This window comes from Hemitrygon akajei, chromosome 16 (genome assembly GCF_048418815.1).
Source record: "Hemitrygon akajei chromosome 16, sHemAka1.3, whole genome shotgun sequence".
NCBI lineage: Eukaryota > Metazoa > Chordata > Chondrichthyes > Myliobatiformes > Dasyatidae > Hemitrygon > Hemitrygon akajei.
Window position 1 is genome coordinate 81,257,384 of NC_133139.1, and position 15,956 is coordinate 81,273,339.

Here is a 15,956-nt window from a genome sequence, read left to right on the forward strand (position 1 = left end):
ACACACTCAAAGTGCTGAGGGGTTGCCCTGAAGTGTTGCCACATTTCTGGTGCCAACATACCATGCCCACAACTTACTATCCCTAACTCGTACCTCTTTAGACAGTGGGAGGAAACCCACACAGTCAAGGGGAGAATGTGAAAACTCCTTACCTACAGCAGTGGGAAGTGAACCTGGATTGCTGGTATAATGTTACACAAACCGTCATATCTTTGTCTCCTTCAAACTACATGAAAATAGCAGCTTTTATATTACCATAAACCTGGTTAAATCCGACCCAGATCCTGTGGTCACTGGTGTGAGAAGAGGCAGGGTCTTCTTCAGCACTTTTAAATGAAGGCCAAGAGACCTTCATCTTTTAAGGGGCAGAAGTTAACAACTCATTTTAAAAAGCACACTGGTTCTGTGAAAGCGCATCAAATTAAAAGTTAAAAAATGTATGAGTCACTCACAAACCACCCTGTACATAATCATTTATTCATAATTTAAAAGAAAATATATACAGGTGAAGGCTACAAATATGGGTTTTATGAATGAAATTGTCACTCAGCCAGAGGAGAGTGCTCACCCCTAACTGTAGACACTACAAAAATCAAGAGTAGGCCTCAATGGTGACGGGACCAGTGATCTACATTTATTTAGATATCATGGACAGAGCTCGTACTCACCAAGGTTAGGGAGAACCCTCGGAAGGATGGTGAAGACCCTTTCCATGCCTCAGGGATCAAGAGGACCATTGGCCTGCCAGTGGTTAGTTTAGAGGCAGAGGAAATCTTATTGATGTTTTGAGGATGGGTGTGGAAAAACTCTTTCCACCAATAGTCAGGTGCAATTGTGAACCTCACAATCGAAGGTTCTGGGCCTTGGTGGCTGGAGTCAGGGCTTTATGCTTTGGCTCTTGGTAGGTTCATCTATACCAAACTGGTCAAAGGGTGGAGGCTAGATTAAGAGTGGTCCAATGGTCATCCAGGATTGGGAGTTCAGCTTGGGGCTAACAACCCTGTGTGGTAAAACAAAACTGTTACAGAAACAACAATAAAGAATCCTTCTACATCTGAGTGGCCATGGACAGAGGAAGAGGTCCTTCATTGCTGCCCTAAACGCCAGTGGCGTAATGGGCAGCAAGTAGAGTAGAAAACCCTGGTTGGACCACATTTAGGAAGGATGTGGAAGCTTCAGAGGGTGGAGATTTACCAGGGGGCTGCCTGGACTAGAGGGCATGTCTTCTGAGCTTCTCTTTGGATCAAAAGAAGGTGAGAGATGACTTGAAAGAGCTGATGAGAGCCATAGATAGAGAGGCTAGCTTAGAGACTTTTCCAAGGCTGATTGATTCAGGTGATTTGAGGAAGATGGATGTGGGTGGGGGAGGGGGGAGGGATTTCAGAAGTAAGTTCTTTACACAGAGTGATGGATGCATACAACACCCTGCCAGGGGTGGTGGTCAAGGCAGATACATTTTTTAAAAACTCTTAAGGACTTGGGATATTAGGAAAATGAAGAGTGCTATATGGAGAAAAATGTTCTCCTGTAATGTTCTACATGTGAACCCTTTGCAAATTACCTGGTTTTCTGCATTAATTACTCATAAAATGTGGTCTGATCTGATTGTAAGTCACAATAATAGACAAACACAATCTGCCTAAACTAATAACACAAACAATTGTACTTGTCAATACTGAGTACACCATTTAAACAATCACAGTCTAGGTTCAGAAAAGTACGTGAACCTCTGGGGTAATGCCTTCTATAAAAGCTATTTGGAGTCAGGTGTTCCAATTAATGAGATAAGATTGGAGGTGTGGGTTGTAGAGAGGCCCTGCCCTATATTTAAAAAAAAGACACACAAAGTCAGGCTACTGACAGAACCTGCTCTTATTAAGAAAGATTTATGTGTACCATACCTCGATCAAAACAACTTTCAGAAGACCTTAGAAGAATTGTAGAGATGCATGAAGCTGGAAAAGACTACAAAAGCATTTCTAAAGTGTTCATCAGTCCACTATACGAGAAATTGACTACAAATGGAGGAAATTCAGTACTGTTGCTACACTCCTTGAGAGTGGACATCCTACAAAGATCACACCAAGAGCACAATGTGCAATGCTGAAGGAAGTGAAAAAGAACACAAGGGTGACTGGAAAACTTCTGCAGAAACCTCTAGAATGTGCTAAGATCTCTGTTCACGTGTCCACTATAAGAAAAACACTGAAGAAGAATGGTGTTCATGGAAGGACACCATGGAGGAAAACACTGCTCTCCAAAGAAAAAACAACAACATTGCTGCACGCCTCAAGTTTGCAAAAGGCCACCTGGATGTTTGACAATGCTTCTGGGACAAAGTTCGGTGGACAGATGAGACAAAAGTGAAACTTTTTAGTAGAAATGCACATCGCTATGTTTGGAGGAAAAGGAGCACTGCACACCAACACCTCATCCCAACTGTGAAGCTTGGTGAAAGGAGCATCATGGTTTGGAGCTGCTTCGCTGCCTCAGGGTCTGGACAGCTTGCAATTGTTGAAGGAACAATTGAAACAGTTTTGTATCGAGGAATGGTCTAAAATTCCTCCTTGCCATTGTGCAGGACTGATCAGCAGCTATGGGAATGTTTGGTGGAGGGAGGCCTTGCTGCTAAAGAAGGTTCTACCAGTTTACAAGGTGTTCAATAAAGACATGAAAAGTACAATTGTGTGTTACTAGTTTAGACATTTGTGTTTGGTTATTATTGTGACTTACATGATGATCAGATCACATGAGTAATTAATGCAGACAACAGATGCAGAAAGGGTTTACAAACTTTTTCTTGCAACTGTATGTTTTAATTGGGCAAGGTGTAGAAAAATACAGCTTTTAATGTGGGCAAGTGGACTTGGTATAGGTGGACAGGAAGGTCAGCACGTTGGTGGGGCTGGTGGGTAGAAAGACGCATTGCTGTGCTTTACACCTAACTATAATAAAAATACAAATAAATTTTGTCCATGTTTCTATTAATTTCTTGAATTAAAACCCATTTTAGCTCATTGTTCAAACAACCTGTATACAAGAATCCACCATATACAGAAATGATTGATATGGCGTAAACAAACCCATATTGAAGTCCATTAAATTTGCAAGTTTCAAATATCATGCACAAGTCAAATTCATCCTTTAAATGAGATGAAATAGTAGTGACAAAGGAATTGGGGAAGGAAAGATGTGCCTAGATTCCTGGAGCAAGTGTGTGATACTCAGATTCACTGAAGCGTTAGATGGAGGATGCCGAGTGTCTGGAGCCAAGGTATTCATAGTTCCCCAGCATGCAAAAGTAATTACAGAAACACATTGGGACACAATCAATAGCCAGATCTTGAAGGTGCTGCTGGAGGTGGACGCCTAAACGCAAGAGAAAAGAGGAACGTTAATAACCAAGGAGGGGACTTAGAACCTTTAGTAAACATTCAGTCATACAGAAGAAGCCTTTGCTTACCCGAAAACTGAAGCCTCCACAATAAAGGATGTGCTTCACAAGTTGATGAGCACACAAAGTTCCAGAGCAATTATTCATGTTAAGCTTGTAAATTGTTTAGAATTTCAAGATTATTAAGATATGTATGCCGTACATTACTGAATATGCAAAATACAGAGAGTGATACAATGGGGCGGCACAATAGCGTAGTGGTTAGCACAATGTTCACAGTACAGGCGACCTGGGTTCAATTCCCGCCACTGTCCGTAAGGAGCTTGTAATATATAACTTGCGGTTATATAGATATATTGGTTTCCTCCAAGTGCTCCAGTTTCCTCCCACAGTCCAAAGACATACTGGCTGTTAGGTTAATTAGTTGTTGTAAATTGTCTGGTGATTAGGCTAGGATTAAATCAGGGATTGTTGGGCAGCATGGATTAAAGAGCCAGTAGGTCCTGTTCCGCGCTGTCTCAATAAATAAACTAATTTTTTTTTAATTTGTAAAAAGGAAAATATTCACACGTGAGGTAGTGTCCTGGCTGCAACTTAACCAAACTGTGGCTGTAAACTTCTGCTCCAATCATCAGAACAGTGAGAGGAGCCGTGACACTGAATGTTGTTTAGGTGCCATTTCAAACTGGCAGAATGAGTGAGAATCTTTCCAGTGACAGGATATTCTGTAACCGCACAACACAGGTTTCAGATAAAGTGCCAGAGAAGAATGCAGAAACAGATGCAGTCTAACTAACAAAACAAACTCACAGCACAGTCACGATGCACTGAATGGCCCTTTGTATGATAGTATGACTATCATTTTAGATCAACTCTTCTGAAGTACCAACCTACACTTCGAACACAGGAAATGGTGCATTCTGAAAATCGTGACTGTGGAGATTAGAAAAGTAAAGTGCATTAACAGTCCCAATACCCAAGTAGTCAACAAGATCAAAAACCACGTTAAACCGGCTCAGAATGTTTCATGGTAGCATTTTCCTTCGCGCACACACTCAGTGGCCACATCATTAGGTACACCTGTACACCTCTAATCAGCCAATCATGTTGCAGCAACTCACTGCATAGAGGCTTACAGACATAGTCAAGAGTTATTGTTCAGACCAAAGATCAGAATGGGGAAGAAATGTGATCTAAATTACTTTAACCATGGAATGTTGGTGCTAGATGGGGTCATTTGAGTATCTCAGAAACTACTGATCTCTTGGGATGTTTTCACACCACAGTCTCTAGAGTTTACAGAGAATGGCGTGAGAAACAAAAAAAAATCCAATGGGCGACAGTTATGTGGGCGAAAATGCCTTGTGAGAACAGCCAGACTGGTTCAAGCTGACAGGAGGGCAACAGTAACTCAAATTGCCATGTTACAACAGTGGTGTGCGGAAGAGCATCTCTGAAAGCACAACACGTCAAACCTTTTTGTGGGTGGGTTACAGCAGCAGACCACCACAACGGGTTCTGCTCCTGTACCTAATAAAGTGGCCACTGAGTATGTGTCTCACCTCAACCCCAAACTTCCACTAAAACAGAAAGTGGTGGATGCTGGACGCTAAATATTAACTTTCCCCTACCACAGATGCTGCTTGATCCATTGAGTGTTTCCAGCAACTTTTGTTTCCAATTTCCATCATCCAGTTAAATTTTTATTCACCGGCACCTGCACCATTTCCTAGAACCCAAAGCCAGAGGAAAACGGAAGACAAAGAGACACAAGGAAAGCTGCTTCTACTGTAGATCCCTTTATTTCAATTCATTACCGTACAGAATGCAGGCACTTCATTTCAAACCAGTTAACAATCAATAGAATCACACAGCAGGAGAGAGAACATTCAGGTATCTGTTAATTGAGGCAGAACCCTGATCTGAACATTTGATGAAATAATCATTGCAAAAGATCTCGGTCACTACTTTGTAAAATAGTTAATTAATTCAGTTATTTTTTTTCCTCGAAATTACAGTTTATGGAAAGATCAGTGATCAGAAATTGCCATTTATATTACAAAAACCAACAGGAGTTTGGTGCTAATCTCCTGAAACCTGGGGAAACCTCCCTGTCCCACATTGCATGAGTTACATTTATCGCAATGGTGATAATGTTTCAAGGATTATACCCAAGTGCCTCCAGCAAATTCTCCCTCTAAAAGTGAGAGAAATTAGTTTTGATTCAATAACTAATATATATATTTTTATATAAAACTGTTCCCACCAACAGCAGGACAGTAAGACCATTAGGATATTTGAGAATGATTTCTTGGGGAAGGCTGGATGAACATTGCTTTTAACCCACTCCCATCGAATGCACAGAGGACTCTCAAATGCTGTTCCATTCTGCTTTGGACAATCTTACCCTGGACTTCTGAATTTGGTGGGATTTAGGGATAGTGAGTGGGGGAGCATGGCTGGAGAGAGGAGAGGAGGGGAGGATCTGATTACAGACCAGAGGAATCTCTACTCTTAGATTGTTCCTAATTTTTTTTGTCCTACCTGGATGACTGGTAGTTAACTCCCACAATTTGCACAGAGAATGCTGTAGATTAGAAGTTAATGCCCAGTTCACTGTGCAGCAGCAGCTACCACAAACATCTGGCCACACAGCCCCAGCAGAATTTTGCTACAATCAATGAACAGGCTATTTACATCATGAATATGTGCTTGTGAAAATAATTTAATCAGGAAAATGGATTCCAGCTTCATAAACAATGCTAGAAAAACTGGGACAAAGCACAGAGATAGGGCAGGTTAAGAAACAGGTTCACCAATCCCACCTACGCTGTGGACATGTAATTTCCAACATGAAATTCATTTCATGGCTTGCAGAGCTGACTGAGCTAGAAAGGAAGCTATGGCATGGGTTCAGGATGTGGTTTTGGGTCAATTTACCAATCTAATCTTCTTCCCAGGCAGTGCTTAACAAGAAATAAATCAGGCACAAAGGCAGTACCGAGAGGAAGAAGGATAACCTCACCTGCAGCAACAACTCTAAACTCATCTATATTACATATAAGGTGACTGGAATCTAAGATTAAAATGACAATCAGATTTATGTTGCTGTACTCTCTTGGCAGAGAATTCATCAGCTAATTATAAAACTGTGCTTGTAGTTGGTGATGACTCACAGCAGCGTACCCAGGGTCTGCTCTCACAACACCTGGGCATCTTTGCCAGCACGTGTCCCTCAACAGTCATCCCAGTCAGAGAACTCACTCTTTGCCACCACTGCTTCACACTCATCCCCTCAACCTCCACCAGGTGCTTCCTGCCTTACAACCCCTCATATGTCAAAAGGGGTTAATTTGCTACTACACTCCCTCATCCCATTAATTCCTCTAACACGATCCCTGCTTACTGATCACTCCAATGTCAGAGCATTCCGGTCATGATCCCAAATCCACTTTGTACAAAATCATTAAACACCACGGATCTCATTCCGGATCCTGGAGCCCTCAAGGCTGCCATACACCCAGTAGCAGTGGAACAGCGATGGGACGGAGCATGGTGCCTCAAGTACTGGCTTTAGGTTTGGGAGGCAGTAGCAACACAAGTGCCCGGAGACAGCAAGTCATGTGGTTAGAATTCATTCACATACAGTGGTTCTGTAAACCAGGGAGCGGGCAAAGGCATAAAACAATTTGGCAAGTGCAAAGTTTCTCAAGAGGGCACATCAAAGGAGCAGTGAGTGAGAGATACCACTTCCTAGAGTCTGGTGTTGGGGGAAAACAACAAAACCAAGAGGTAAATCTTTGTTTAAATAAAGTTCAGTTAAGGTCATCTTAGTGCTTCCAGCTTGTGTGAAAAGGCAAGGTCGGGATTACACTTGGATAAATGCAGCCCTGTGGATCCTGTGCTTCACACCGCTACTGCCCCTCAGCGGTTAAATACGCAAAAAAGGTAGGGCTAATCAACTATAGCCTATAAGAAAATGCTTCACAGGATAAATCCCACTGTTTAATCCAGTAGGGAATGCTCGGCTGTCCGGATAATTGTGGGCCGGTTTGGAGCAGCGGGTGGTCTTCTGCTGAGGGAGACAAAACAAAACGGGGGTCAATACAGTGGGAAGAGACAGGAGCAAATCAGGGTTCATTTCAACACGGCATAGCTGGAGTACAGAGCCAGAACCTGCCTCAGCACTTTCCTCAGTCACACACATTGTTCCAGAATGTACACAAAAGGGAAAACAATATGGGAGGGTTAACAAGTGGGAGGTAGGGAGAGGGGCTCGAGGCCGAGGGAAAACATGACGCTGGTTTGGTGCGATGAGGGCAGTGGAAGAGAGTAAGTGCTGGCATGAATGCAAGTGGCATCGGTCTGGGAAAGACAATGTGGTGGTTCAAGAAAAAGAGTAAAAACTGGGAACCAGTGTTTGCCAGTGAAGGAATGTGGACAGCAGAGGTTACAGGGGTGGTGGTTGGGGGCATTGCAGGGGACACGGAGGAACAAGGGAGACTGGCCAGGGTGCATTGCAATATTTATGGTGGAGTTAATAATGGTAGACGAGCTGAGACAGCCCCAAAACCAGAGTTACTGAAATGGAAGCAAACAGCAAAAAGCTTATCTGAGCTTGGAATCAAACATGACACTGAGGCTGCGAGGGTCTGCTACTGGAAAACAGATAAAGGTGGCTCTGAGAAGCATGGAAGAGAATCCCCTCCAAGTTCCTGTTATTTTGTTTTAGTCAAGGTAAATTTCTGCTCATCCAGTCCAAAGAGTTAAGAGATCAGGGTAATGGAGGGGTAATCCTGGGGGGCACCATTGTTAAGTACTATCATCCGAAAATGTGTCATTAAGGGGGGGGGGGAAAAGTGAGATGTAGAAAGGTTGAAGGATAAATCTTTCAACAACACCAGAAGTAAGTGTAGGGAGATAAGCCGTTGCAGTGATTCTTTGGCTGTGAATGAATGCAACCAGGCAAATGCTGTCTCATGCAGATGAAAAATGATGACAAGGACGTTGTGGCTAATAATGTTAGAGACAGGGCCCAATTAGTGAAGTTTGGGAGAAAAGGTCACAACTGTATTTGACATTGGTGACTTAACACTTCACTGTTCTGTGTGACAGCAGCCAAAATCTAATAAAAATCCCTTCAAACAAGGTGTTCCAGGTAAGATGCAGGACACTATGAAACATTTAAAGACAATGGAAGATTAGACAAAAATGAAATCAAAGGCAGGCAGTAGTGGCAAATAGAGTTTGCTAAAATCTTACTTAAGTAGTTCACTTGAGATGTGGATGAAGGCAGTAAAGATGTGGACTATTTTTATAGAAATCAAAATTAATAGTTTCAAATTTTTATAGCTTCTTTCACATCTGGTTCAAAACACCCCAATGCCCTATGTAGCTAAATATTTATGGAGTGCAGTCATAAGTGCTAATTATAAATTGTGCCATCAAATGGGGTTATCAGCCTCAGAGATGGTGACTGAGGGATATATATTGAACACGGGACACTACTGAGAAGCTCCCCAGTCTTTATAGTGGTGCCTCGGGATCTCTGTTAAACTTCTCATTCGCAAGACAATGCCAGCACCAGCATAATGCTCCGTCAGTTCTGCACTGGAGTATCAGCCTGGAGTTCATGCTTCAGACTCTCAAGTGGAGTTTGAATCAAAACTGACTTGAAAAATGAGACTAACCTACCGAACCCCAAATAAAGGGGGATTTTAAATGAATTACAACCAGCTGAAATGTTCACCGGGGAACTCGAGAGAGGAATAATGGGACACACATGAGAATATTTTTGAGGGGGTGAGTGCAACCCAATAGCCTGGTTTTCAAGTTACAAGAGTGTAGTGTGAGGGAGGACCAGACATTGAGTGCAGGTAGTAAATTTCACTGTGGAGTATATGATGAGGGAGATCTAAAGACAGATGTATGGGGAGAGGGTTGGGGGCAGAGGATAACAACCAAGACACACAAACAGAGCCCACCATCACTCTCACCCACCTTCACATACACTCACACAGAACCAACCACCCTCACTCACCCCACCCTCGCAGGCACACAGATGGTGGGGGGGGGGAGGGACACACATAACACACAGGTTGACAAGTGGATAGACAGAGGCCTTCGAGACAGTGGGACAGATGCTCCACTGCCCAGCACACCGCAAGACAGACTGGTGCCCCCTCAGGATACAGGTGGAGGTGTGGGTGGGGAGGAGATTCCCCCCACTCCACACACTGGAAGACTGATGGACTGAGGCTGCAATAAAAATTCCAAAAGAGGTAATCCTGTCAGTAGGCAACCCCAAAACAGTCGCAAACACCCCTCCTTCACAACAACACCATCTCTGGATATGCCCCCCACAGACAGTGGGATATACCTACCTGGGCAGCCCCGGCGGTCCAGGTGGGATGCGTACCGGCCGGGAAGGAATCTGGGGCGGCGCCCCAAAGGCGTCGTTTGTGGGAGCGGGCCTCGATGGAATGGGAGGAGCTCCGAAAGCCTGCACTGGGGTTGGGATCAGCGGCGGGCCTGGGGTTGGTCCTCGTACCCCGGGTGGTCTGCTGGGCGGCCCCGCTGTAGGGTGCGGTCGGCGCTGAAGCTTCGGGCTGCCGGACAAACAGGAGACCAGCATCACAATCCCAACGCTGCAAATGGCTTCAACCCCAAACACACCCTCCCGAGACATCCCCAACACAACGGACTGGTGCTGGCTTACCAGCCCAAACCCCCTCCCAAAACTAATCAACCACACTCCAGTATCAAAGCCAAGCACACCCTCCCTAACACAGACAACATCTCACATCCCTCCTGCATGGATATACTATCTCCACCTCCCACATCAGCATGGCACTCTTCATCTCCCTGCCAACTCAATGAATCCCTCTCGTCCCCATTACCCACCCATGGGCACACTCAGTCACCCTACATCAACGCCCCCACCCAATTGGGATGGGGAGTAAACAGGCCAGCAGACTGGGGGACCCAACTGCCCCCAGTGGTCCAGAGCAACGTGGGACCCACACCAGGCCCGACACTGCTTCTGGGGTTTCCCTACCTGTGCCCCGCTGACTGAGTGGACAGCCAGGAGTCGTCGACCGGTGGGGGCAGGGGCGCGCTGATGGTGCTGGTGCTGATATCCCCGATGATGTGCAGCGCTTCCTTGATGGCATGATACATCCGCAGCATCTCGTCCCGTCTCTGTGCCTGCTCGACCGATTCTTCCATTAAGCTGTTTTGGTCCGTGGAGGAGTACAGGAAGGCCAGCAGCTCTGAGTGGATGAAGTCCTTGGTCTGTCGTAAGAACGGACATGTTCACACACGTTTCCTGGTGCCCTGCACTCACAGGGGATTTGGATGCCCCTTCCCAACAGTCCTCCCACCCAGTGATGACCCAGGCAAAAACACTGTTACAGGGACCCCAACTTGATATTAACTACAAAGCTTCACTCTCACCTCTCCTCCTCCTTAGGTCTCTCTACAGCTTCCCCTAACCCCTATCTGCACACTCTATCCTCTTCCCCATCAATCACACCCCTGCTCACCTGTGCTCTAACTACTGGAAGCATACGCAACCCCCATTCCTACCGCATACATTATATACTCTCTCTCTCTCTCACACACACACAGTACACTGCCCCAGCTTGCACCCAAACACTCCTCACGAGATACCCCTCTCATAGACTCCAGCCAGATTGGGCGCCACAGTAGCCTAATGATTAGCGCTTCACTATTCCAGCTCAGGCCGTTCCAGAGTTCGGAGTTCAATTCCAGCGCTGTTCCGTAAGGAGTCTGTCTGTCTACCCCATGTGATGGATGGGCTTTTCACAGGTGCTCCGGTTTCTCCCTACAGCCCAAAGATGTTCTGGGAAGGTTAATTGGTCCTGTGATTAGGTTAGGGTTAATCAGGGTTGTGGCTTGCTGGGGCAGCACGGCTCGAAGGGTTTACTCCGCGCTGTATCGCTAAATGAATAAAATCCTGTCCCCATGATTGATCATAACCAAATTACATTGTTGATCATGAGGTGCATGATGGTCTTTGGCATTAGATCCCTGATTGACTTATTGACAATGCCCATGTAGGAATCCACCAGGTTGCGAATTGTCTCCACTTGTCGCTCCAGCTGAGGGTCCATCGAAAATGTGTCTGAAGTGCTTCCACTCTCCTCGTCTTCTGCCTGTGGAACATTACCAGCAGTTAATGTGCCCACTCCCCTCACAAAACCCATTTCCTGTCTCTAGCTGCTGTAGCCCTCCAGAGCCCACTTTTCCATAGTACACCCCTGCCCCCTCAACTCCAAAAGCCACTGAAATCCCTATCGTCACCTCCCAAGACATGCCCTTTTTCATAACTACCATCAGGGAAGAGGTACAGGAGTCTGAAGACACACACTCAGTGTTTTAGGAACAGCTTCTTCCCCTCTACCTTCAGATTTCTGAATGGTCTGTGAACACTAACCTCACCACATATATAATTCTTACTGTAATTTTTAGTATATTTTATGTATTGCACTGTACTGCTGCAACAAAACAAATTTCACAACACGAGTCAGTGGTAATAAATCTGATCTTGATTCCATACTTCTATAGAACATACTCCCCTAGTTAAAGACATATCCCACCCTTCCCAATACCTCACACCCCATACCTCAACACTATCACTGCTCAGTCAAATCAGCCTGACCTTGCTGCAACGCTCAGCGAAATCCCTCATCTTCCAGCCAAAGGATGCTGGAGACACTGCTCCCCAATGTGTACGGTACATCAACTGACCCAAGCCATTGAACTGAAATCTCAGTGATGATGATGATGATCAGAGCAATGCCAATCATTGTATGAAATACTGGTCCCCTCCAACACTTCCTTGAGCCTTTCTGCCATTAAATCACCATCCATCTACCTCAGATCTCAAGCCTTTGACATCCATGACTAATAAAGATCTATTGATCCTGGTCATGAAAATTAACTCTAGTTTCCCGTAACCACATTATTTTGGAGGAGGAAATTTTGGACTGCCTTTGTTCTTAGTTTTCTTTACTGACTGTAAACGGTCATGTCGAAAAAGCACTATTTTTACAAGGCAGCAATCTGAGCTGCCTAGTGTGGAGCAGAGTCCATAAGACATAGGAACAGAATCAGGCCATTGTTGTCCGCCATTCCATCTTGGCCAATTTATTATCTCTCTCAATCTCATTTTCCTTCTCCCTGAAACCTTTGACTGTCTCATGCACCAAGCTGAACCTTACATTCTCCTTCTCTGGATAGACCCCAGCTCTCAGGAAAGAAGCCTTCCAACTGTCCACATCCTCCTGGGACTCGCAGGCCAGCTCTATCTGCCGGTAGTCTTTATAAACGTTCCTGGAGAAGAGAAAAGATGGTCAGTCCTCAGCACCTGCCACCGATCACTGTGCAACACCCAAAACTAAGCCACCAGGAAGCAGAGCATTAGAGGCCATGAGAGCGACAGTTCCCTGTCATACTCTCATACTGTTTCAAGTCTGATTTTCATTTCCAAACATCTCAGCTCCAGATCAGCATTACACTCCCTGCATCAGTCAGAGACCAAGATAAAAACAAGTAGTTGATAATCAAGGCTCTGTACACTTATAACTGTGTGGCTAAGCACAGCTCCAATGCCATATTCAAGATTGCTGACAACACCACCATCGTTAGCCAAATCAGCACATAGAAGGGAGACTGAAAATCTGGGTGAGTGGTGCCACAGCAACAACCTCGTACTCAAGGTCTGCAAGACCAAGAAGCTGATTATTGACTTGAGGAGGAGGAAACTCGAGGTCCATGAGCCAGTCCTCACTGGAAGATCAGAGAGGAGAGGGTCAGCAACTTCAAATTCCTCGGTGCTATTATTTCGGAGGACCTGTCCTGGGCCCAGCACACAAGTGTAATTACAAAGAAAGCACGGCTGTACCTCCACTCCCTTGGGAGTTTGTGAAGATTTGGCATGACATCTAAGACTTTGAAAAACTTCTATAGATGTGTAGTGGAGAGTATATTGACTGGCTGCATCACAGCCTGGTATGGAAATGCCAAAGCCCTGAAACAAAATATCTTACAAAAAGTAGTGGATACGTCCCAGTACATCACGGGTAAAGTGCTCTCCATCACTGACCACATCTACATAAAGCATTGTTGCAGGAAAACAGCATCCATCATCAGGGAAGCCCCACCACCCAGGACAATTCTCTTCTCGCTCCTGCCATTAGGAAGGAGGTACAAGAGCCTCAGGACCCTCACCACCAGGTTCAGGAGTAGTTATTACCCCTCAGCCATCAGGCTCTTGAACCAAAAGGATAACTTCACTCAACTTCACTTGCCCTATTACTGAGCCAATGACCCAGTTTCAAAGACCATTCATCTTATGTTTCTTGATACTTATTGCTTATTTATTTATTATTATTTCTTTTTACATTTGTGTAGCTTGCTGTCTTTTGCACGTTGGCTAAACATCCAATTTGGTGCAGTCTTTCATTGATTCTATTATGGATTTATTGAGTATGCCCACAAGAAAATGAATCTCAGGATTGTATACGATGACATACATGTACTTTGATAATAAATTTACCTTGAACTTTGTCTTCTTCCCATAATCTTTCACACCCTGACTAATCAAGGATCTCTGCCTTAAATACACTCTTCGTCGAGATCCTTCAGATTCCGAATAGTGTACAACATTTTACTCCCCCACAGGGCGATGCAAACCGGAGAACTGACCTGTGTTCAGTGTTGAAGAGTGCAAAGATGTGCTTAGTGGACATGAAACCTTTCTCCACATCCTTCAGCTTCAGGTTGTCGAGGGGCAGCATGTATTTCTTCTCTTTCTCCTGTAACATTTATACGATCATTAGCAAACCCACAGCCCGTCAGTTATTCCGCCATTACCTTGGTGCCTTTGTGCTCGACAGGCAGCTGGTGTCACTGCAGTGCTGCTGAACTGCGTGCTGAGCACTTTTCAGGAGGTGGTCAGTCTGCAGCCAAAGTCCATGCAGGCAAAGAGGGACTAGAGACTGCAGGATAGACAAGAGCTTGAAGCAGCCAGTACAAAAATCCCCAGTGCATGTTACTTTCAGATCAGTATTCAGCTGTGCATGAAGTGAGGGCAATAGTGCTGACTAGACTCACCAGGGGAACCAGCTCCGTTACAGTATAAAGGTGTCAGCTGGAAGGGGTGAAGATGACAAATATCAAGAAAGGAAGCAGGTAGGAGATAGATTTTTAAAAAAACAAGATCTCAGTTAAATTACTGGACTATTGCCAGAGTCTGTACTGATGATCCAAAAACAAATGGTAGCTGGAGAACTTACATTTAATAAACCTCAAAAAGTGTGTCTTGGGTATCTTTAACTATGAAACCACAGGGCTGCTCCCTAAACTCAGGAAAATGTTGGAATCTATTAACAAGAGCACAGTAGATACAAGATTATGAAATAACATTGGTAAAATATAAAGATGGGATTTTTTTAAATGGTGAGCGATTTCAAACTTGTTCAGAGTGTCTGTGCAGATTATCGAGTAATTAAAGATAAACGGTACCTTGACCTTTATTGTGAGAGAATTGAGCAAAAGGATACAGATAGCTTGCAGCAATTATATAAAACATGGTGAGACGCATCATTTGTAGAAGTTGGTCTTCCTACATAATGAAGAATATGTCTGCAATGGAAGTAATGCCATGAAAATCCACAAACTGATCTCTGGGATAGTAGGCTTGTCATGCAAGAGATAATGCAGATTGATATCCAGTAAAACTTCAGAATGAGAGGTGACTGCATTGAAACATTCAAAACTACATCTCAAAGCCAAGAGTTATCAGGGAGAAGCTTCTTTGATCCAATTGCATAGCAGTTAAACTTATCAGAGGAAAAGCATCGCTGCTATTAGGAAGGATAAGTGCAAAGTTAAAAAGGATGTAAGTGATTAGAAAGTTGAGAAAGCAAATAAAACCAGAGGTTTATGCAGAGGTTCAGCAGTACTTAATGCAAGGAGGTGTGGATTAAAGCTCCCAAATCAAAGGCAAACAGCAGTGTGCTATCAATGATATTAACTTGAGATAAAGGTTTTTTAAAAAAAGGGCTTCACATTTTGATTGAAACATGGTTGATAAGCTAGAAAATTCAAATGAAGTCATTTGGGTTGTTGAACAAAGGAATAAGGACATACAAATAGCTCCCAGAGGGGAGCAAATAGACAAAGTTCTGATAAGCACATGCAAATAAGTCACAGTGGGGATTTCAATTATGGTCTGAAGAAATATGGTAGAAACTGTAAATGATTTAGAGGTAGGATTCTTATAGTTCATTCAAGGTAACTTTAAAAAAACTCAACAAAAGGACATTTGTTTTAGGAAATACTAGACAGATGGAAGAGCATCAGCAGGAATGCATTTTAATAATACTAGCTAATAACAATTGGGTTTAGCAAAGTTACGGAAAAGGAGCAGGAGTAGAGATTCTAAAATTGGGACCAGTCAATCCTTTCTTGTGAATTATAGAAATGGACTGGAAACAGCAATTTTAACATAAATGACTCCCAGAGAAGGGGAAGG

At 44.1% G+C, this 15,956-nt stretch overlaps 1 protein-coding gene across 11 annotated transcripts in view; it reads right to left on the minus strand.

Moving 5' to 3' along the window:
• Nucleotides 1–5,174: 5,174 nt before the first annotated feature.
• Nucleotides 5,175–15,956, minus strand: part of dnm2a (dynamin 2a) — a 42,375-nt gene continuing 31,593 nt past the window's right edge. For 5 of the 11 annotated variants that reach the window (XM_073069278.1, XM_073069282.1, XM_073069281.1 and 2 more), the window contains 6 exons: nt 14,126–14,235; nt 12,640–12,751; nt 11,404–11,571; nt 10,452–10,687; nt 9,778–10,002; nt 5,175–7,469 (listed from right to left, as the gene is read on the minus strand). In XM_073069278.1, the coding sequence (XP_072925379.1) occupies nt 7,400–7,469; nt 9,778–10,002; nt 10,452–10,687; nt 11,404–11,571; nt 12,640–12,751; nt 14,126–14,235 (921 nt within the window). In that variant the 3' untranslated portion in view covers nt 5,175–7,399. The remainder of the gene's footprint in view (nt 7,470–9,777; nt 10,003–10,451; nt 10,688–11,403; nt 11,572–12,639; nt 12,752–14,125; nt 14,236–15,956) is intronic. The other 6 variants (XM_073069288.1, XM_073069280.1, XM_073069283.1 and 3 more) reach the window with 3 other exon arrangements.